General features: G+C 43.7%; 1 protein-coding gene across 1 annotated transcript in view; it reads left to right on the top strand.

Annotated features, from left to right (window-relative positions):
* Positions 1-4099: 4099 nt before the first annotated feature.
* The window catches only part of LOC115389838 (polycystin-1-like), a 46978-nt gene continuing 28448 nt past the window's right edge, over positions 4100-22629 (top strand). The window contains exons 1-16 of the mRNA XM_030093406.1: positions 4100-4191; positions 4331-4399; positions 5254-5325; positions 7613-7776; positions 8328-8581; positions 9348-9608; positions 10272-10449; positions 12894-13071; positions 15632-15846; positions 17336-17457; positions 17544-17694; positions 19429-19691; positions 19841-20221; positions 20927-21409; positions 21511-21642; positions 21986-22161. Coding sequence (XP_029949266.1) covers positions 4100-4191; positions 4331-4399; positions 5254-5325; positions 7613-7776; positions 8328-8581; positions 9348-9608; positions 10272-10449; positions 12894-13071; positions 15632-15846; positions 17336-17457; positions 17544-17694; positions 19429-19691; positions 19841-20221; positions 20927-21409; positions 21511-21642; positions 21986-22161 — 3191 coding nt within the window. The remainder of the gene's footprint in view (positions 4192-4330; positions 4400-5253; positions 5326-7612; positions 7777-8327; positions 8582-9347; positions 9609-10271; positions 10450-12893; positions 13072-15631; positions 15847-17335; positions 17458-17543; positions 17695-19428; positions 19692-19840; positions 20222-20926; positions 21410-21510; positions 21643-21985; positions 22162-22629) is intronic.

The following is a 22629-nucleotide window of genomic DNA, read 5'->3' as shown; positions in this document are numbered from 1 at the left end:
AAAAGTGAAAGACGGAGCTCCAGCCTGATGGCTCCACTTAAAGACACCGAAAGAGTGAAAAACTCGTGGAAAGAGAGAGCAGACTCTGTCTGGAGGGAGGACAAGGTTTGCAGACTAACTAATCGCTTGGGCGCCGCCCCCACGATTCAGAAATAGAAAAAAAAGGCTAAATAAACTTTAATACTTAATGATAATGTACTGACAGTGTATGTGCTTAATTTTCTCTAAATAATCCGTAATAAAGGAGCAGATAAACAGTCTGTAGTGCCGAAAAAGCTTCTCGATCAGCCGAGGCTGAGGTGAGGCTTCTTCTTCTTCCGTTGCTGGCAGCTTGCAGGCAGCTTGCATTCCACGCGGGTGCACTACTGCCACCCGCTGGTAGAGGTGAGGCTTGTCATGATGCGCATGCATTAAACTGCGTTAAAAATTTTAAAGAGATTGATTACATTAATTAATTAACGCAATTAACGCGTTATTTTTGACAGCCCTAATTTTTAGTTAACAAAAAAACAAAAAAAAAACAAAAGGCAGTGAAACACCGTGTGTACACAGTGCACATATGTTTCAGTTTGGATGAAACTTTGCTCTCTCGATACAGGACGCATCAAAATCAAGTTTAAGATAAAATAAGCCCACATCAAAGATGGAAAGTGTTTCTGAGCTCCGCTTTCCACCATGTTTACTCTGACCCAAAACAAAGTCATTTTTCCAGCAGCTGCTGGTTGATATTTCCTGTGACTTAGCAATAAAACAGTTTAAAACTCAAGGAAGATTTTAAGCAATAGTTATATGTTTCTGTGATTTGCTGTTTTATACCCAAGCATGACGAGGTCCCGAGTTTGTGCTTAGCAAGAGAAAACAATGGTGGGCTTTCAGTTTAGAACCTCAGTCACGCTGCCTCCGGCCGACCAGCTCAATCAGTGACAGACACTCGGGTTTCTAAGACCTGGACCCGTCACCAGAGAAAGGAGGGACGGCAGGAGAAGTAGGTGGGGGAGGAAGGGAGCAGCGGAGGCTGAGTGGATGAAAGCCGCCACAGAGGAGACTGTGTTTAGTGGGTTAGTGGAGCGGAGACCGACGCTGGTTCGGTCTGGGACCACTTTGCCACTGCACTGCAACAGATACCTATCAGCGCTGCCGTCGGACCTCCGCCACAGTTTACATCATCCGACTCGCAGCGTTTTCTTCTGATTTTTGTGACGATAAAATCAAAGACGCGCTTGGGCTTCTTTAGTGGCTCTCTGTCTTTCTCATGTCATCCGTTCCTTCGTTTTGCTGCAGATTTATCCTTTCCTGTATTTAGATTGTCTCCAGAGCTCATGCCCGCTCCTCCTGTGTTGTTCCCTCTGCCAGAGTGTGAGCGTGTGTGCGCATGGGCGTGCGTGTCTTTGTGTGTGTGTGTCTGTGTGTGTGTGTGTGTGTGTGTGTGTGTATGTGTGTGTCTGTGTTCATTCTCCACCTCCAGCTCAGAATAAGTGGCACCAGACAGGCCGTATAAGGAGTTGTTAGATCATTGGCCACACTGTCAGTAAAACAGAACCATATGTGTTCGCATTCGCTTGTGCACATGCCTATACCTCGTGTGTGTGTGTGTGTGTGTGTGTGTGTGTGTGTGTGTGTGTGTGTGTGTGTGTGTGTGTGTGAGCGCACACACGAGTGAAACCATGTGTGTCAGGAGCTGAGAGAACGGGAGTCTGTTGCTAATAGACATGGTGAAGGTCACATTATATGGTCATGTTAAACACACACACACTCACACAATATCTCTATTTACTCTACTTTTCTCTGTGTAGTATTTAGAATGTACACACACACAAACACCCACACATGCAAACACACGTACGTCTGGCATTGATTCTGAAATCATTACATAAGACCAAGTGTCAGTCTAATGTGTGAATGATAGCGGGCGGGTGGAGTGTTTTTTAGCCGTCCCGTCTCATCCTCTGATGGGTTTAGCAGAGTCTTTCTCTCTCTCTCTCTCTCTCTCTCTCTCTCACTCAGGCTCCATCTTTCTTACACAGCTTGTCTGGAATGTACAGATGTTTCCTTTTGGGAACGGGCGTCCTGGTCTGTTCACACACACACACACACACACACACACACACACACACACACACACACACACACACACACACACACACACTGTGGGAGAATGCAGTCTCATCTACAGGAACTCATCCATTCCCTGCTTCAGACTGTCTTGTCGGTCTTGTGTGTCAATTGAGATTAAACTATCCGAGAATAGAAAGACGGATCGATGCTCCAGTCCACTGTTTGCATTTTACGTGGTGTATTGCTTTTCTCAATGCCGTGCTGTCTCTCTCTCTCTCTCTCTCTCTCTCTCTCTCTCTCTCTCTCTCTCTCTCTCTCTCTCCCTCCCTCATTTCGTCTTGTTTCATCTCTCCCATGTGCAGTGGAGACTTTGTTACAAAGACACTCAGGAGAGACCAAAGCCACTTAAGTGAGCTGGCAGCTCACCTCCGCGGTTTAACCGGTCCAATTTTCTCACTTCCTTAGTAATTATTTGCTGTTTCTTACTTCTTCAAACTCCGGCGCGGAGATTCTAATGTGTGAGTGTTAAGTCGTGGTGGGTGTTTTATAGACCCCATTAGCAGTTTGTCATGTATGGCCTGTTTCTGTTTCCTGATTAGCGCTGGACCAATAACTCATATCTATATCTTTAAGAAGCATGATCTCCAGAAATGTCAGATAATATGCACAAGAAGGCATGTATATATATATATATATATATATATATATATATATATACATATATATATATATATATATATATATATATATATATATATATATATATATATATATATATATATATATAGCATGGTACAATCTTCATTTTAGTCTCAAATTTAGCGGCTTCATGACATTTCTTCAGATTGGTCAATCTTCAGAGCTTTGGTTGAGCTGTATTCATCGTTTAGTATTTATGCAATCAAAATGTCTTATCAAGTGGTGGTTAATGCTCTCGCCTCACCGTGAGATTCCTGGCTTCAGTCCAGTTAGGAAGGTTTCTTTGTTTGCAACTTGAACAGATTTGACAACACTAACAGTATTTTTCTTCTATTTATGTAACCCTGAGCTCAGTTTGCTGATTTTCACTCTTTTTCTGTCAGGCATGTGTGATAGTGCCTAAGTGAGGAGGAAAGGCTAAAAGAGAGATCAAACTTCCTGTAGTCTCAACACGTGCTGCTTTGCCAAATGTTAAACGAAGCTCGTCTGTGACGCATACCGTTCAGATATATTAATGTGAGCGGCTGACATTTCCATTGTTATTCTCTGGAAGCTCTCGTTCACCTTCCTCAATGCCCGTGTGACACGCCGGGCTTTATTCCTCATTGTTCAATTAAAAATGAAGCCACAGATCACATTAATAGGCGTCACATTAGTACTCCTTCTCAGGGACAGTTTCAAGCTGAAAAGCACCTATTTCCTAATGAGAAAGCTTTCCTTCCAATGAAGTCGGCTTCGCAGGACTGTCATATTTTAACATATTTTATGAATTTTCATTTTACTTTCTGTGTGAGTGAGAAGTTGTCTAGCAGATAATATTGTGAGTTTAATGCCAGAGTTGATTCAGCCTAGGATTTATTTTTTTTAAACAATTCAGTTGAAAATCAGAGAGTTTTAAGTTATTGGAAAGTTTCATTGTATTTTGACTTGTGAGTTAAGCATCTCAACTGATGTGCAGCACTAAATAGCTGCAGTACTCTCTTTGCTTAGTGTCGTACCAATTTTTTCCATTCCAGGTTTCTGAATTCCAGCTGCAATTCAGTAAAGTTACAAAGGGGTTAAAGACAGACTTACTGAGACTTATTGTTACTTTTTACGAACTATGATCAAAAACAAAGGAACATTTGTATGTGTCAGGAAGGGGTGGGTCGCTGAGTCATGCCTGGTTTAGTGAAATCATTTACATCTTCATAGCATAAAAATGATACTGTGACACTCACAGGCCTCTCCGTTAGCTCCCTATTCAGACAGCCAGTAATGCCAACAGGATTCATAAAATCCTGCCGTGTTTCTTTGTGTTTGCACGCTGCCATGTTTCTCTCCCGTATGCATTGTAAATGTGGACATGTTGGTTTATTCCCACAGTGATCTGTCCAAGAACCACATCTCGTCCCTCGAAACCAGCTTGCTCGAACGTCTCCCTGGTCTCCAGGAGCTGTAAGTACACATCCGGATACCCTGCATGTTCATGCTCTCATGTAGCTTCACTTAAATCAGGCTAATATTTATGGACACATCAGCAAGTCTGATTACTGAATAAGATCATTCACTCAGCTAATATATGTATTTACTTTAGGCATCTTCAAGGGAACAGGATTAATGTTCTCCCAAGAGGAGTCTTCTGCTGGGGGCCGCTGTCAATCCTGTGAGTATATAGCAGAGGGGAAATGAGGAGCAGGCACTCCTGAAGTGGAGAGGAGATAAAAATGTAGGAGATGAAAAGAGAGTAAGACTTGGTGTATTCTGGATTTAAGTAGGCAGAAATCCCAGGAGCAAGCTTCCTACAAAAAAAGGAGAGGAAAGAAACACACACACAGACACACACACACACACACACTCTAATCACAGCACGATTAAGTTCAATTACAGCTTGCTGCTCCAGGCTCCCACTACCTCCCTCTCTCCATCTGTCGACTTCCCCCCCTTCCTCCATCCATTACCTTACTTCTTCCACCCATTCAATGGGCGTTTAAGCACATGTTTGTATGCATGTGTGTGTGTGTGATGAGAGAGCACTCTGATGGTTTCCATCAGTTCTCTTCCAAAACCGCCACACAACGGCCCCATTATGTAGCCTTCTGGACGGAGTGAGGAGGGAGGGAGCTGAAGGAAAAGGCAGGAGTGTGGAAAGAGTGCCGATGGACGGAGACGGCGGAAAAAAGAAACACCAGAAGTCTGAATTTCTTGTTTCGGGTTGAGGTTGAATTTCAATTAATTGTTCCTTTACAGAAGCTGATTTTTATCTGAGCTATCCAGGTCATTTTTTTTTTGTGTGTGTAACGAGAGAATAATGAACACATTTCAAAAAGTCATTTAAATTCATGGAAAATTGGATAACTAATTGCATGCAGTGTACTCAAGTATTGGCTTCAACAAAGATAACGCCGTCACTTCAGTATTCAAGTAGCTTCCATGAATTAGTGTAACTGAAAAAGTTCAAGGATATCTTTGGTTGTTGTTTTTGTTTTTTTCTCATGTCAGCATTTTTTTCTTCTTCAGTGATTTAAGCAACAACCTGATCGCCGCCATAGATGAGCGGATAAGTGACAACCTGTGTAATTTAACTCAAATGTAAGTCTGAAGTATTTATTCTTCTTGTCTGTCCGTGTGTCTGTCTCTAAACTGTCTTCTTCTTTAATGCCTGGTTCATCTACAACAAAATGGGAAGAATGTGGAAGCTCCTCACAGAAAGGCCAAACTGATCCATAAACTATTCGTACCAGCACACATCTATTGATCAGACAGCATTTAAAATGTTGGTAGATGAAGCGCACCTCATTACAGTATATCCAACCTGTCAGTAGGTGGAAAATAAGAGGCAGCAGAGGAGCTATGGATGTTGCTGTAATCAATGAAGGCAAGTGTGAGAGTCTGAGTGGCTTTGACAGAGACCAAATTGTGATGTCTAGAAGACTAGAAGACTGGGTCAGAGCGTCTCCGTAACAGCAGGTAGAGTGTTCTCAGTCTGCACCAAAATTGGTTCAAAATTGAGCAACTAGTGAACCAACGAAGCTAAAGGTTACCGAAGCTCTCTGATGTCGCCATTAGAGAATGATCTGTGGGAGATGTGAATGAGGGGCTACTGTAGCAGAAATCACATCAGGCACCCAAAACTACTCACTGCTCATCGTGACGGGGCCGCACAATTAAAAGCACTTTGACCAACGGGCCATCCAACGGCGGATTAAAGAGCCCACCTCTCTGACCTCTAGGCCACCGCTGCCCTCGGGAAAAGCAGACCCTTACGAGTGCTGAACTCTAAATGCACGACAGAATAGATAAAAATGTACAGGAAGGATCTAAAGCCTTCGGATTTTCTCTGAGACGTACAGCACAGGGTCTCAGTGGAACCAGCAGACCAAAAAGGAGGCGTCTTTAACTGCGATTCAAACGGGCTTCAATGAGCAGGAAATTTTCAGTCATGTCACAGAAGAACATTAAAGCTTGATTTCATGGTGGAATAGAGTCGTGATTATTCACAGAGAAAATTACAAAAATTAGAAAATGTTCCTTTCTCAGCAAACTCTGTAATTCAGCAAAACCAAATAACCTCCCCACTAATAGAACACGTCTGAAAGACTGTGGCACATGCTACGTAATATAATTGTTCTTTTCACTCCTCTCTCACATTGTCACCACCTATATTTTTCTCCTTTCTACTTTTCAACTTGGCAGGCCTTTCATTGTGCCATATAAATTACCTTTCATTATATATATCGGTATATTGTATGACTGTCATCTATTCAAGACATTTTTTCCTCTCCTCTGAAAAGCCTGAATGATGGTTTTAAGCATGTTAGAATACATTACTACATTTTAGACATTGCTAAATTGACACCAGATCTGCTGTGGGCTTCTGTAACGGCATGGCAAAAGGTGAAAGTGGTTATTACTGTAAGACACCAAATCAAAGAGCTTATTGTAAAATGTGAGTTGCCGTTTAATACAATGATTTGCAGCTTTCATGAAGCCATAATGATCGGCAGTCAAACAGGAGGTCATCAGCTGGATCGTTTCCAAGGGCCAGATGCTCTCGGAAGATAAACTTAGAAAATAATAACCAAATTTCTAATGTACCCAAAGTAATATGTTATTGATTTTCATTGTTGTGTGAGTGATGACAGTTTGTAAGACCATCAAGCTGTTTGACGTTTGAAGATACATCATATGATGGGATGAGTCAGAGAACACAGTCCATATGCACCATATATAAGGCTGATAATCAATAGTGGCTGCTCGTGTTCTTTGCAGCCTGGGGCAGCCCTGTGGCAGCGCTGCAATAATAATGTGCATCTTTCTGTACTGGAAACCACTGCAATGGAAAACACCCAGAGACCCTCGACAAAGTTTACTGTCGTGGATCTCTGCACAAATGCTCTGACAGCACAACTGTCTTTTTTTGGACCTAAGCTCATTTAAAATTGACGACATGGAAATTTAAAACTATTCCGTGGTATGATAAACTAAATCTACACCTCCTCCAATAGCATGGATGCTGTGTTCTGCAGACCTAAGAGAACAGGAACCATCTGTCTTGGTATCAGTGCAGAGTTTGAATGCCTGCACCTCTGGTAGCATGAGGCTGCGTTCGGGCCTGTGGTGTGAACAGCTCACACGTCTTATCGATCAAAAAGTACATGGAGGGCTTGAAACATCGAGGCCCTCAGAAAAAAAGGCCTTACATGTATATCAGCTAATGCGAGCCCAGATATTGTGTCCATCTCAACCGCATGGCGTTGTGGCGAAAGAGTCTGCCTTCTGCTCAGGCAGTTTATTAATACAAACACTTGTGTGTCATCGTATTGAGTTACAGTGTGTTTCACCCTCATCACCCGCCGCTCGTCTGTTTGTCTTGCAGCGATCTGAGCGGAAACCCGTTTAAATGTGACTGTAAACTGTTTCGACTGGTCAGCCAGCTCCAGAAGAAAGGGGTGAGAGTTCGGCGCCCACACGCCATGCTCTGCAGCCAGCCCCCGAAGCTCCGCCAAGAGCCCCTGCTCAATACCAGCCTCCGCACCTGTGGTATGAATGACTGCTGCTGCATGAGACACACACACACACACACACACACACACAAGCAACAACCTCACAGCGGGAGAGTGTTTTTTTTAAGTACGGGCCTTGTAAGTCATTCGAGAGAGTCTTGACTAAGGAAAGGTTTTTTGTAAAGGTCACTGCTTTGTCCTTTTCAGATTGAATCTCCAACCAAAGAGCACAAATGTTGCTACAGAATTTTAGGTTTTCTTATGCAGACATTGTGGAATAAGTTTTTGTTGTTGTTGTTCTCAGTGTAATAAAGTCAAGACACCAAAACAGCAATTTAACAATCCAGACATGAGCTGTAGAGGAAAAAAAAACTCTCCTCTTCCATGATCAAACCTCCTGCAGAACCAAATTGAAAGTGATTGTCGAAAAAGAGAAAAACAATACTGACAGGAAGGAATCACAAACAACAAACAGTAAACCGGTCTGAGCCGTTCACCGCAGGTCTGGGCGCAGACGGCGAACAGCACAGACAGAAAAAGGACATGAATCACATAAACACGGCGGCTGAACGTCTCTCTCGGCTTCAGGTCCGACCTACGCCGGCTGTCTGAGGGACAGCAGCAGCGGAGGAGGAGGACAGATCGAGCTCGTCATCTTCTCTTCTTCCACTCCTGGAAACTTCACCCGCGAGCAGTGTAACAGCGTGTGCTTCGGCGTTGCGTCACACCTCTACGGCGGTCTGGGGGAGCGACACGAGTGTCTCTGCAGCACCAACTCCCAACCGAACCTGATCAGCAAAGCTCAGTGCTCCAACGCCTGCACCGACCCAGAAGTCATGGCGGTAATCCTCGCTGGTCCTCATATTTCTGTGGCTTCTTGGATTGCGCAATCTCCATATTAACCCTGACACACCTGCACATATATTCATCTGAATATCTATAGTTATCAGTTGAAATGATTGAAAATGGGCAGACCAATGAATGGATGAAACCATTGGATTAATTGAAATAACAAACGGAGGGAAAAGTGTTTAACACCCTACAAGAAAACAAAGTCAAACATGATAAATAAAACATATTATTAATAATAACATATTTAAGTATGTGTTATATAAAAACAAAAAAAAACAAAACAGAACAGAAAGAAAATTCACTCACAATGTTGATTAAAGCATGAGATTGAAATAAATTGAGATTTATGGCAAAAGAAATTGAAAACAAATTGAACAGAGGTAGAACAATCAAATCTTTAATGTTAATTAAGTTAACGTTTCCCTAAAGTTTTTCTTCTGATAGAAACCTCCTCTGTGTTGTAGCCTTTTACCCGCTGAATGCACGACGTTCAGGATTTCCTCTAAACCTTCCGGTGTCCGACAAACGGCTTCCATCTGTGGTCTAAATGACTTCCTTATTGCCCACAGACTCCCTACAGCAGTGTGAGGAGAAACAGCAGATTAAGACCTGTAGTTCATTTTACCTTTGTGAAGTTACGACCCTCACAGCAATGTTGAAATCACCCAACTAAAAAGAATGTTTTGTTTTCATTCTTAACATTTTCGCATGCTGCCAGTCATCCCTCCTCTTGATACGGTTTCCTTCGGTTCACAGCAATGTGAGTGGACTGAGGTGCATGACGTGTTTGTGGTGAAGTTCTCCGTCACGCTGAAGCCGCCCCCGCCGCAAAACGTCCACGACCTCGCCGCCTTCTCCGCCGCCTCGTCCGTCACCCCCGTGACGCTGTCCTGGGACTTTGGTGACGCTTCCTCGCGGTTCAACACCACGGGAGCGGAAATCACCGCCGCGTCTCACAAATACGGACTTCCGGGACGTTACGCGGTGACGGTGACCGCCTGGGCCGAACACAAGGAGGTGAGAGCTGAAGGAAGAAAGAAATTCGATCTCAAACAGAATGTGTTAGCAGAGAAATGACCCTAAATATAACTTACTTCTACTTATATTTGAAAATCTGCCGTACTGTTTTCAAGTTCAGTTTTTCATGTTTCTGCAAGAAAACTGGAGGAATAAAGGATTAATACATGAGGTTTTATTTCTGTTTTAATAATGACAACTGCTTTTATTTTGTAATCAATGTATTGAAACTAATTTTTGACATTTTAAAATTCACTCCTCATAATTAGTTCCCGTGTGCTACGCTTTCAAGCCAACTCTAACTTTAAAAATATTTGAGTTATCCTATTGAATTCAGTTCAACAAGCTTCAAACTCGCAGTTCCAATAGTGTCAGTGATTATTGTGGACAGTGAGACTGTTGGACTGCATTTCTGTAAACATTTCGTAATGCAAGTGTGTTATTCATTTGTTCCTGTGGTCATTTTCTGGTTCCTTGCGGTTTTAAAGAGGAATTCTGTTTTCTCTTACAAACCATGTGTAAAAATAGATTTCTAGCTGTGCTTGTATCACAAAGGAAACTGGAATGTTTTGTTTTTCAAGAGGTTCTGAAAAGAGGACATTGTTTTACTTCTGTTGAATTTTGAGGGCTTTGCACTGACGGTGTCTGCCTGTACTTGTCCAGGTTGTTAAGGTCTCCACACGAGGGGAAGTGATCGTGACTCTCCCCCCCAAACTGGAGCTGCACTGTCCGACGCTTGCTGTGGCGAATAAGAGTCTGGAGGTCAGACTGGTCAGCTGGGGTGCTCTGGGCTTGGACGTGGACTGGAAGATTACAAAGGACGGCGTCCAGGTTGCCAAAGGTAAAACTCATCAGCGCTCTCCCCTCCGCTGAGGGACAATCAAAGCATTTTCAGCGTGGCGTCGGACTCTCCGAGTAATCAACATCCAATTAGTCTGTGCTCCGCTGATGGAAGGCCGAGCATCAGGGAAAATGGCTTTCTGTCGCCTGGAAAACACAAAAAAGTAAAAAGAACAGCCTAAGAGCCACGTGTACCTGCCATTTTCACTATTAAGTGCCAGATCCTAGGGAGAACTTTGTTAATATCACTCAATTAAAGCCAAAAAGTACGCATTTGCATAAAAGTAACAGCAACCTGACACACTAACGCTTTGCACAGTATAATGTATTCTGAGCTTGTTCTTAAAGTATTACAGTGTACTCACCGCTCATAAACAAGGTTCATAAGTAATCATAGAAGGTGAAGGGTCCATAATTTATTGAGAAATGGTATCATTCAAATCTGTATTTTAAAATAATTTGAGTCACTTTTCCACCAGTCAGTGTTTGTGAAAATTCTCCTGCCATCTGTTTTACTCCAGGCAATATTCATCCATCAGTTATTAATTTAAAACAAACCTTGTAGTTACAAACATGCATACAAGCATACATACATGTAGATTTACTCACCGAACTGTTTATGTGTACAGTATACAGATTTGCACTGCCCAGGCTAATTGTGTACACCTAATAAATGTTTGTTTTTTTCCCCTTAAAACGAATGTTCTTCTGCTTGTGGTTTGACTCCACCATCTTTTAAATCCACATATTTTCGCGTTTTGTTCTGGTCATGTCTTCGGAATACAGAGGGTATGTCCTTCTAGTTCTGAGCAGATGTACTTTGTTAATTAAAGCAGCCTCCCGCAGCATAAAATGTCAGCGTGACCACAGTAAAGACATCGAGGTCAAACTTTGACTTCTACACTTGTTTAAAGTCCTCGGAGCCGAGCGGCTATTGGCTCACACACGATCAAACTTATCACCCGTCCACATTTATCACACCGCGACTCATCTGCCGTGACAATTATTTCTAATTTCTAGTCTCACTGTTGGTTGATGTATGCAGTGTTTAGATTCTTTGAGGTATTTTGTTGTTAATTTCCACGGCACCACAGATGTGACTTCAGAAGAAATATAAAGATGATAGAAAATAATGGGAAGAAAGGTTGATGAAGTTTTCCTCTCACATCCAAATCTTTAAAGGCCTCATATTTTAGGTGCTTTGCTGGAACGGAATCCTTTCATTCTCTTTACTGAACCAAAGTTCAGGAAGAAGTTGGATCCTGCCTTGTCTAACACTGAGCCCAGAGTGTGTACCGGTGCATCACCAGTCAAAATGTGGTCAACCTTGACCACAAACTGGACTGGTCGGAGCAGGCTCGGGCCCTGTATAAGAAAGGTCAGAGCAGGCTGTTTTTCCTGAGGAGACTGAGATCCTTTGACGTGTGTGGTGACATGCTGTACATTTTCTACCAGTCTGTTGTTGCAAGTGCTGTTTTCTTTGGGGTTGTCTGTTGGGGTGGCGGTATGACAAAAAGAGACAGCAATCGGCTGGACAGACTGATAAGGAAGTGTGCGTCTGTGATGGGGAGGAAGGTGGACTCTGTTGGAGCAGTCTTGGAGAGGAGGATGGGGACTCTAATGCAGAGTATCTTGAGAAACCCCAAACATCCACTGCACGACACAGTTGCAGCTCAAAAAAGCGACCAGAGTAACAGGCTCCGGTCACTGCGCTGCAGAACTGAGCGCTTCAAGAGGTCGTTCATCCCCTCAGCAGTCAGGCTGTTGAACAGATGTGCCTGAGCCAAACTAAGTACACTACGAGCACTTTTATTGTACTGTTGTTATTTATTATTTGCGTGTGAATGATTTGTGTGCTGCTGGACACCTGAATTTCTCCCTTGGGAGATTAATAAAGTTTTTATCTATCTATCTATCTATCTAATAGCAGCGAAATCAGACACACGGTTCTTCTTCATGTTTGGAGGAAAAAAATAATGCAGTGAACATTAACTGTACTGTACTGTCAAACATTCAGAACAAATTTTGCATGTTCTGTAGAAAATATTAGTGATTTCTCCAGCTCTCCAGCTCTTTGAGAACATTTTACAATCTTTAATGATCAGCAAGTTCTAAACTCTCCTTCGGGACTTGTAAATATTTTTAACAATCTGACTTGAAACAGTTTGGGATTTTTTTTTAATTGGTTAAATTTCAAGCTACCTCAGTATTAATAATACTGAGGTAGTAGTAATATTATAGTAGTGTTAAGATTTATGATAAGGTATTAAAATACATCATCATGATCAAGGTCTTAATTAGTAAATAAAATGAATGCATACAGTTGGAGTGCCATTGATTCGATGAGCAGTTTCAGTTCAATTATCTCTATTTTAAGAGCTGTAATGGTTTTTAGCAGCGTGACTTCACAGTCGGAATTATGTCAATGTTTCTGTCCTCTTTCAGCGTCTCCTCTTTGTCCGCGGGACAGCGTGTTCCTCGCCGAGTCCTCGAGTTGCTTCCACATCCTTCCCGGCGAGCTGAGCTGGACCGACGCTCGACGGCAGTGTTTGGATCGCAGCGGCGAGCTGGCCATCGTCAGGAGTGACGCCCTGCGTGGCCTGCTGGCACCCAAAGTCACACAGTGAGTTTCATTTCCTTCTGTGTAGTTTCAGCATTGGTGTCCATGTTTTGCAAAATACTTACAGTGGTGTATATCCTCAAAAAAAAAAAATCCAAAAAACATTTCTATGAAGTCTCAATGTTGCTGTGCGTTCTCACATATATAAGCGGTGTGCAACAATTCATGCATAAATGTCTCTGTTCAAACATTGGCAGTATTATTCACCAACTCCTGCAGGAAGATTTCAGATAGAAAATACAATAAGCTCACAACTTTTTCCACATGGTGCGTCATCCTTGTTTGTGTGACCATGATTTTAGTAGCAAGATGCCTTCAAACAGACAACGGTTACGTGTCAGCTGGAGGATGAGGACTCAGTGTACCAGAAACCACCGCAGTTGAAGGAAAAACTCATTTTGCTGCAAAACACGGGAACAAAATCAAACGAAAAGCCCCGCAGTTCAAAGTGGCAAAGTCCACAAAGGGCATTGAGAATCTGCAGCGCGGGAGCAAAGTTCACAAAAAAAAAAAACGCACAGGAGTCCAGAGACGCAGGAACACAGGTGATCTGACTGAGAACGCATGACGACTGGCCTCTGCGTTTCCGAGGCACCAGGTGACGACGGGCCCTGGTGAAGGACGTCAGTAATGAAACACGAGGAGGTGAAGCCAAGGAGCAAGAGACAAGAGACAGAGTTAGAATCTAACAAAAAGCACAAGAGACAAACATGAAAATACTGGCTGTTGATTTGTCACTCACTGACTAAAATATATAAGCATTGGAAACAGTTACATGCAAATTCCTTTTTCTTTCTTCTTTCAACTCTTTGCATGTTTTTTGCATGTATTTTTAGTGTAAACAGGTTCTTTATTATTTATAGGCCATTCGTGCAATGCTGATTTTGTTGTCATTTGATAATATAATCAACTAACAGTTTGTTCTTTATTTTCTGAATGTGTATAATACGGTAAGTCGTACTGCATGGGTTTCCCAAACAGCACTGACGCGTTCACATTCGTCATCATAACAACACGTATCTTTCATGTACGCACTGTGAATGTGTGTGTGATGCGCTGTGTATGAACACCATGTGAAAGGAGCTCTGTTTGGCTGCAGTCCAAGGACAAAGTTTCTTGAGCGTAAAGTGTTGAGGTGGATGAAAGTCACACAAACACATCTGTAAAAGCACAGCTGCATTAGCGTGTGTGTGTGTGTGTGTGTGTGTGTGAGTGCGTGTGCATGTGTGTCCGTGAGGGCAGAGGCCTTGGCCTCATGCGTTGAGATAGATGAGAGAAGACGAAAGCTGCCGCAGATGGATTTTCTCCCCTCTCTCCTCCTCCGCTCATGTTTTCCTCCACCCCCTCACTTATATAAGGACCAGTAATCAGTCCTTGTTTTTTGGCGCAAATACCCTTTCTCTCCCCGCTTTCTTCTTGAAATTATAACTCCTCGTCCAAATCCAATAAATCAAGAGGGTTTCATCGTACATGTATGTTTTGGTGAACTTATTAGTGAAGCATCAAACAAATTGACTAAAATGTTTGTCGGTTTCTTGTCCGTCGTCCGTCAAGAGCTGTTCTTGAGTCACACTGATTTCCGTTAACTGGAAGAGTTTGTGCAGTCCATTAGTCAACTCATGGAGGGAAAATCCATTTTATCCGACATAATCAGAGAAAAGCACTGAGTATCTGACGCTGCCTCTGGACCAGCTCACCAGGTTTCAATCACAGCCTCTTTTCTGGCTTCTGCTCTGCAATCATTGATTGCTGAAGAGTAGCTGAAGTCACTGACTTCAATGTCATTTATTGAGACTTGGGTCTCTCAGATCTGGATGTTTTGTGGAGCATTATGTGTACATGTAATCTTTGTAAACTAGCATAGCGTGATAACCTTTACAAGAGCAACCGAATGATTTTTTTCTTTCACCAATATATATTGTTCATACTTGTTATTATGTTCTCGCATCTTTGCCTTTGTGTTTAGGAGGCAAATTTCTCAGCATTTATTTTATCAGCTTTATCAGCTTTTCTCCAGTTCTCAGCAACGAAGAAGATGTGTCTGAGTTGGACTCAGTAATATCAGTGGTGGTCTGATTGGTCTTCTTTGCTTTCAGGATCACAAACAGGGTGGTTTATTTCTCAGCAATTGGGAACTAATCTCCTTTATACCATCTGTGCATCATTTCCTTGACTTATTTATTTCATAGCTTGTCCCCCTAAAAGTTCAAAAGAAAATCCTTTGATGATTTAGTCGGGATTAAACTTGCGTTCGTAGTGGTTGTCATGTCAAATCTGGACATACTTCCATTATATTTGGCCTTTTCCCATCAGCCATGACAGCCTTTGTTGCTCTCTTTTCTCTCTTGAAAAACCATAAGTTTGCATGCCGCCGTAATGACTCCACCTCATCTGTCAGTGGTTTCATTGTTGTGGCTGTTTGGAACACACACAGACATTCACAGCTTGTTAAAAAGAAAAAAGAAAAACATCTTGCACTTCAAGTGAAGGAGCCAGGCTGGCAGCCAGCCAGATGTCAAGTAGGAAGTAATACGGCGTGTGTGTGTGTTTGTTTCTGCACCAGGGAACGAGGCGTGTGGCTGGGATTGAGCGACGTCGAGACTCCGGGCAAATTACGCTGGGTGAACGGATCGGAGGCTGAGGACGGGGAGGCGGGCCTGCCGCCGCACTCGCCAATCTCCCACGGCAACCTGTGCGTTTCCCTCGACCAGAATGGCCAGACCAGTTCACACCTGTGCGACTCCAAACGAGCCTACATGTGCCAGTACACGCCTCAAGGTAGGCTAACACACTAACACATGTAACGCACACACACACCGAAGATACTGTTTCCCAAGGAAACGTGACCCCTCAGTTTTCTACAGATTGAACTCTCACTGAAACAAGACAGGAGCGAAAAATCAGCACAGAACTAAACTGATGCTGCACTTGTCCCCGATAACTGCCTTTTATGATTGCAGTGTTACAAAATGCCAAGTAAACATGTCATTTGAGCTTCAGCCGCAGTGCCGTACGTTGAGCCGCTCCGCCGTAATCACCTTACTGTTGTTGAGACCCCGAATTGATAGTTTTCCATTGAGTCGATTCATTCGTCCATACAGGCGACTGAGTATTGAACCAGTGAGAGGATTGTGTTCTCGGTCATCTCTCTGAATCTCTTTTATTGAGTTTTGTGTTGAGACTTGAGATTTTCTGTATCATGAGTGAAAAATCCTTAAAAATGTAATGCTTGAATCTCCAATCTTAGGTTGTTTTTTTTTTTGTTTGTTTAATTCTCTCGTCTACCTCCGCAGACCGCAGTGCCTGAGGCTTGGTTCTTAAAGCGATAGTATATAGGAGCAATCTGAAAAAACGGTCCGAAAAAGAATCGCATTTTGTGCTCTTCAGGGTCTTCCATATCAGAAGCATGTGGAATGCAGATGACTTTACCATGCTTTAAACATAAAAGCCATTCATTTCACTTTGGGATTTGAATTAATTTACATTTCTAAAAAGTTCTTTTTATTTCGACATGATAATGCTGTTCTGACTGTGGACAAGTAGACAAGGTGGACAAAATATAGAGTGGTGCTTGAATTTGAGTGGATCCAATTGAATTGTTTGTCATTGTTTTATTGTAAATTCAAAATAGTGTTATAGATGCAACATAACTTAAATCAGTAGGGAAAACAAAACATGGTACGAAATTGTAAAAAAAAAAAAGCATTGTTGCAGGTGCTTCAAATTAAAATGTTTGAGGTGTTATCAAGGTGGACTGCCTTCAGTTGAAATCTGTTCCCGATATTTTGCCAAACTCAGGTACGTCATAGAAATGGCCAAAGTTTTATAAACACTCATTTCGCTCAACTTCTTGTCAGACCTTAAGAATTAATGTTGTTAAGAAACAGTCTGCACATCCAGTCTGATGGAGTGGAACACATACTGATAGACGTAAGCGCCAAGCAGAGGTCGGAGTGAATGAAGTGTGTCAGTTTGCTCCACAGGAGCAGCTTTAATGAGGCTGAATTCCTCCATAGAGGAGCCTTCACAGGAGCCAACACAGCGTGGCTGTCATGTCGATCTCCTCTGCCCGGTTCTCTAATGGTGTCTTTTTTTTTGGCTGTGCTCGGTCTTTGATGTTGTCTCGGTGTTTGCGGCAGAGTCCAGTTCACAGACAGGTCTTGCGCCGAAGTGTTGTTGTTTGTCTTTTCGGAGGTGTATTCTCTTTGTTTCCACTCTCTGCTGTTGTTATTCTCTTCTCCTCTTTTGACTCGTTCTGCCTCTTCAGTACACGTTCCAGATGCTGGGGTCTTCGCAGTGGGAATGGCTGTGTTTCCCTCCCATAATCCTTTGCACCATGCTCCATCGGCCCCCCTATCTGCACCGCGGCCTCCCAGCGGTGCCATCGAGGTAAGGAAGCATGTCAGCATGCTAATTTACCCACCATGTGGTTTTCCACAAGGCCCTTTTCGAGGAAACTCTTCTTTTTCTGACAGACGCTGTTGTTCCCTGCGCTGAGCTTTGTCCAGGACGGCCGTCTGTCCTCGCTGGAGTTTATTGCTCAGGAGCTCAGGGCTCAGGTCCACATTCGCTTCCAGATATACCGACCGCGCTGTCCTCAGCCCAACATGCATCTGCTGCTGCCAGGTGAGCTGCAACACACTCCAGAAACTGAGCAAACACATTTTATTGTATGTCTAACAATGGGCAATTTAAATTTAAAAAACAGCTTCAGTTTAAAACGCTAAGTCTAACAGTTTCTGACTATTTCTTGCAGGATATTAGTTAAGCATAATAATCTGGTCAAGCGTTACGAAAATGACTAGTACGCTTTCAGAAGCAGGACAGGTTGACTTTCTCCTTGATTTTCATACTAATGACTGTTCCTTCATGTTTAAAATTAGCCATTTTCTAGTTTTCAAGCACATTCAACAGATTTAAAGGAAACTTCATTTATTGCAGTTCAGTCATTGCTTTGCTCTGATCTCGTTTTGCCATTGTATCATTTGAAAAGTGGTGGCCTGGAGGTTATAGTTTGAATCCCACATGGCCTCTAACCCCCATCAGCTCCCCGGCTGCTGCGCTGCTATGCTAGGGTTAACTCTGAGTAGGAGGAGGGTTCAATGCGGACAAGGAATTTCCCCGTGAGGTTAATTAAAGACGTTTTCAGTTTGATCTACCACTGAAGAAGTCTGCTTGATGCTTCCCTCCAAACCAAACAGCCAGCAGCTCCTGTTTGATACGAGACATGTGCAGTGTGTAAGTTGGAGGGAAAGCAGAGTGTTTCTAGCTCTGTTGGGGGGGGGGTGTCCATGCAACGACCAACCCTGCCTGGAAATGTTACGTAGGTGGACATGAAAGTAAAGCATTAGTGCGGATGTAAAGGAGAACAAAAGAGTCATAAAAAGAAAAGCAAAGCCGTGTTCCCTCGCTCTCAGCACTTCTTGTCAAAGCTCGCTAAACAAAGATCACCAAACACACAACAGCGTGTGTTTTCGGTTTCGCTGCGACGTGGTAGCGGAGATGTGTAACAGATGGAGGAGAAGGACGCATTTGAGAGACGTGAGGAACAATTCCAGAGAAGCAGCTTGTTTTCCGTCAGTTGTTTTTTTTTTTTTGTGAACGCAGCAGCAGCAGCAGGAGGAGGAGGAGATGATGTGTATATTATCATAATACAACTGGAGATCTAATGACACTGAAAGCGGAGATGATAGCGCTGTAAAGAAGCAGCACACATTTAAAGAGATTTGTTTGTTTGATTCGATCTCTTAAATTCTGTAATTTATTACTTTCATCTGCAATTTTGCTTCATTATACAAAACAACTGCGACAATTCCTCCCATGTTTTTCTGTGTTCATTTCCACAATCATTATATGGCTTTTCTCATTCAAATCAGCATGATTTTCATTTCCAATTTGAAACTTTCTCATAAAAAAGAGAGAGATAAGATGACCGAGTGCTTGTTTCGTGCATGTCAGTATGCTGTCTTGGAAATTGCAAAATCGGGTATTTACTGCCTTTTTGCCTTGATGGCGTCTTCTTTCACCGTGCCACTGTTCAACAGGAGCCTCATTCCCTTTTGACGTATTGCAATTTTGAACTTTTTTTAATAATCAATCTCAAGTTAATTAATTGTGTTGACAGAAAAACTGTTGCATTTATGTCTTTTTTTTGTAATTCACAGTAAAAACGCTGCGATAACCACAGTGGTTATCACAGTGAAAACACCATTTGGCGTGCTTGTTCTCCCTGTGTGTATGAAGGTTTCCAAGGCGATGTGTTCAGGCTGAATAATGCCTTCTACCTGCAGTCAGCTGCAGCAGTCTGTGGCCTTCAGGTGGACGGAACGCTGACATGAAAAAGCACATCTCACTCCACAGGTTGTGGAGGCCCGGCGTGTTCTCCGCTCGCCACCTGCGTCCCCAACGTCACCCGGAGCGGCGATCCCCCCTCCTGCCCGCCGCTGCAGCAGTGGTGCCCCTTCCAGCGCCGCTGCCTGCCCCTCTCCAGCCCGTGCCAGCCCTCTTCCTGCCCCAACTGTACCCAGGGTCACCACCCTCCACCTGGGACGGAGAGGCCTCGGTATTCCCTCCGGAGTGAGGTGGTCTTCTCTCTTCCAGCCGGGCCAGCCACTCACATGCAGGTGAGGGGATTTCATTTTGATTTTCAGGGTGATTTTCTAATGAAGGTTGGAGCTGCAGTCTTTGTGCAAAGTTTACAATAAGCTTCAGGTACATGAAGGAGGTGATCTACTAGCTCCAACCTGAGCTCCTGTGATGCTTGTCTTCCCAGATACAAGACCAGCTGGAGGACATCCTTGTGTCTCGCGGTGACGTAATCGCCCTGCAGCACGACGGTGGTCCGTCCTCTCTCCTCCGCTGCCAGTCCTCTCCACAATCCCAGGGCCAGCAGCCTGTTTTAGCCCTCAACCAGTCCGAGTGGTTCTGGCTCAACAACACCAGGCGGTTCCCAGGCACTTCAGCTGACCCCCACGTTGACCCTCTGCGTGACCCTGAGCTGGACGTGGAGGCGCTGGTGCTGGACGGCGAGGGAGGCTGGCTGGACGAGGCGGTCTGTCCCATCAGAGTGCTCTATGTAGGACAGAGTGAGACCCTGCTGCAGGGAGCCCAGCTGTCCACTGGTCTGCCGCAGCCTGGCGTCTACAGCCTGCTGGTAAGTCATCAAAGCTGCGTGTCATAACCCAGCGTGCGACAGATCTCAACATACAGAGAGGAGGCCGCTCAGGAATGCAGGACCCGGAGTGTTATCTGTATTAGGGTCGTTTATAGAGCAGTTTTTAGAAACAAACAATAGTCTTTGAAGCAGAGATGAACACTGATTTTTGTGATGGCCGCAAAAACTTCATCCCGACTTCCAGAGGGGCCAAACTGTGACGGAGCACCTCTCAAGTGAGGTTCAAATGAGCCTGAAATTACTTTTGTCTGACAAACTTTGTGACTTTTTTTGGGAAATCAGCTCACATGCCTAAAAAGAAAAAAAAAATTGGTTCCCTAATTGTCTTTGTCTGGCCGACTGTAGAGGTGAAAGGGGAAAGCCTACGATCTGAGGTTTGCTGGTTTAAATCCCAACTGGGTGCCTGAGCAAGTTGAAGCTGGAAGGGCATGCAACATATATCTTATGATCTGCTGTGGTAAATCTAGAAGCGAGCAGTGGAAACACTGGTTAGACAAACGTATTTTTCTTAAGGTGGAATCTGTGTTGTCGGCTCTCACTGCTCCATAAGTCCAGAAACATTTGTTTCTAGAAACCAATATTTACCTCAACATTTTTTGCACTGTCTTTTAAATGTTTTTTTTTTTTTTTTTTGTTTTTTTTTATTATTATGAAACTTCTGAAATAATTTTCTTGCACTTCCAGGTTACTTCTGCTGATCCGTCGTACCCAGCCTCAGCATCCTGCCCGTTGCGGGTTGTGCCGCCTCTGGGCTTGACTGTTCTCCACCCTGCTCCACGGAACGGCAGCATCTACCTCCAACCCAACGACACCCGGCTCCTCCTGCGCGTGCAGTCTTCCTACGTTACGACGCTGTCTCGCCGCGGCACTAATCTCACCGTGACTTTCCAGCCCGAATGTCCTCAGGAGTTTTTGTCCAGCCCGGCTCTATGCCAGCCTGGGCCCGGTTCGGGGTCGTGGGTCGAGGCCGCAGAGCCCAGCTTGTATGCGGTGCTGGATCTGAAGCTGGGAGAAGAGGAGCAGAAGAGTCCGGTGCAGGTGGAGCTGGATGCTCACAATAACGTGACGGAGGCCAGCCTGGTCATGGTCGCCCATGTCGAGGAGCCGCTCAGGGTTCTGGTGGTGCAGCCGGACCCGGCACACAGAGTACTGATGGAGTCCGTGGTGGTGAGTGTGTCTTCTGCAGGTTGTATTTCACTTTAATGAAAAAAAAATCATGTTTAAACTCAATGAGTATTAACATCTGCACTGATCTTTGTATGTTTTAGAGCTACACAGCCTCAGTGATTGAAGGGTCTAATCCAACATTTAAATGGACGGTGGATGACAAGCCCTATTTCACCTATTACAACACCGTCCTCAATGTCATTTACCAGCATGCTGCCATCTACAAGCTCACAGTGAGTTCATGCTACTCCCTGTTACTTGTGACAGATTTGTTGTGCAATATCTGACTTTCCATGGAAGCATCCAGAAATGATGGAAAAAATGTAATTGGAAGGATTTTTTTTTGTTTGAACCTTAATTGTGGACTGAAATGTTTATAGAAGTGACCATTACAAAACAGTGTCTTTAAATGAATGGATTAAAAATACAGAATAGCTTAAAACCTGCAAAGCTTTTAACGATGTAACTGTCATTATTTGTACTTTTTAATCTCCCATTGAGTTTTAGGGAATATTGTATCAGTTTCTTGTTGCTGCTATTGCTAACTTTGTGCGTTTCCTGTACCGTCTCTCCCAGGTGACGGCCATGAACCATGTCAGCACGCTCACAGAGCATTTCAACGTCACCGTGGACCGCCTGCAGCACATGGCCAACCTCACGGTCAAAGGCGTGCCGGATGTGGTCCCTCAGGGCTCCACTCAGACTCTCACCACCTCCGTCCTGGTAGACATGGCCGTTGCCGCCACATTCAGGTACCAGCGTTTTTATTGTCGGAGTTTGACTTGCACACATTGATCCTAATGGCATAATAACTTAGAACTAATGACAACCAAACTTCTGGTTTTGGCCCACATGCCGTATGTTTGACACTATTTCTTTACGTTTTTAACAACATGGTTGATCAGTTGAAAATAATAGCTTACGCCTCTTCCAATGGCTGCTGGTTTCTTTTAGAGTTAAGAGCTTTAGCGCTCGCTCATCACACATTGCTTATGATTGTGTGTGACTATCTTCCTCCTCAATCTTAGTTTTGTTTTCCTCCTCTCTCTTTTTGTCTTCCCGTGTGCCGTAATGGCAGCACACAGTGAACAAAGTGAAAGCAGTGCCTTCGATTTATAACCGTGTGGTTTGGGAACATTGCTGACAAGAATTTTCCTTTCTGCGCGGCTGTTTCCCCTGCACTTTTTTCTTCCACTCTCTCTATTTCGCTCGGCTACCTC

The sequence above is a fragment of the Salarias fasciatus genome, chromosome 6 (genome assembly GCF_902148845.1).
Source record: "Salarias fasciatus chromosome 6, fSalaFa1.1, whole genome shotgun sequence".
Taxonomy (NCBI): Eukaryota; Metazoa; Chordata; class Actinopteri; order Blenniiformes; family Blenniidae; genus Salarias; species Salarias fasciatus.
This window is presented reverse-complemented; position numbering and strand designations above follow the sequence as displayed.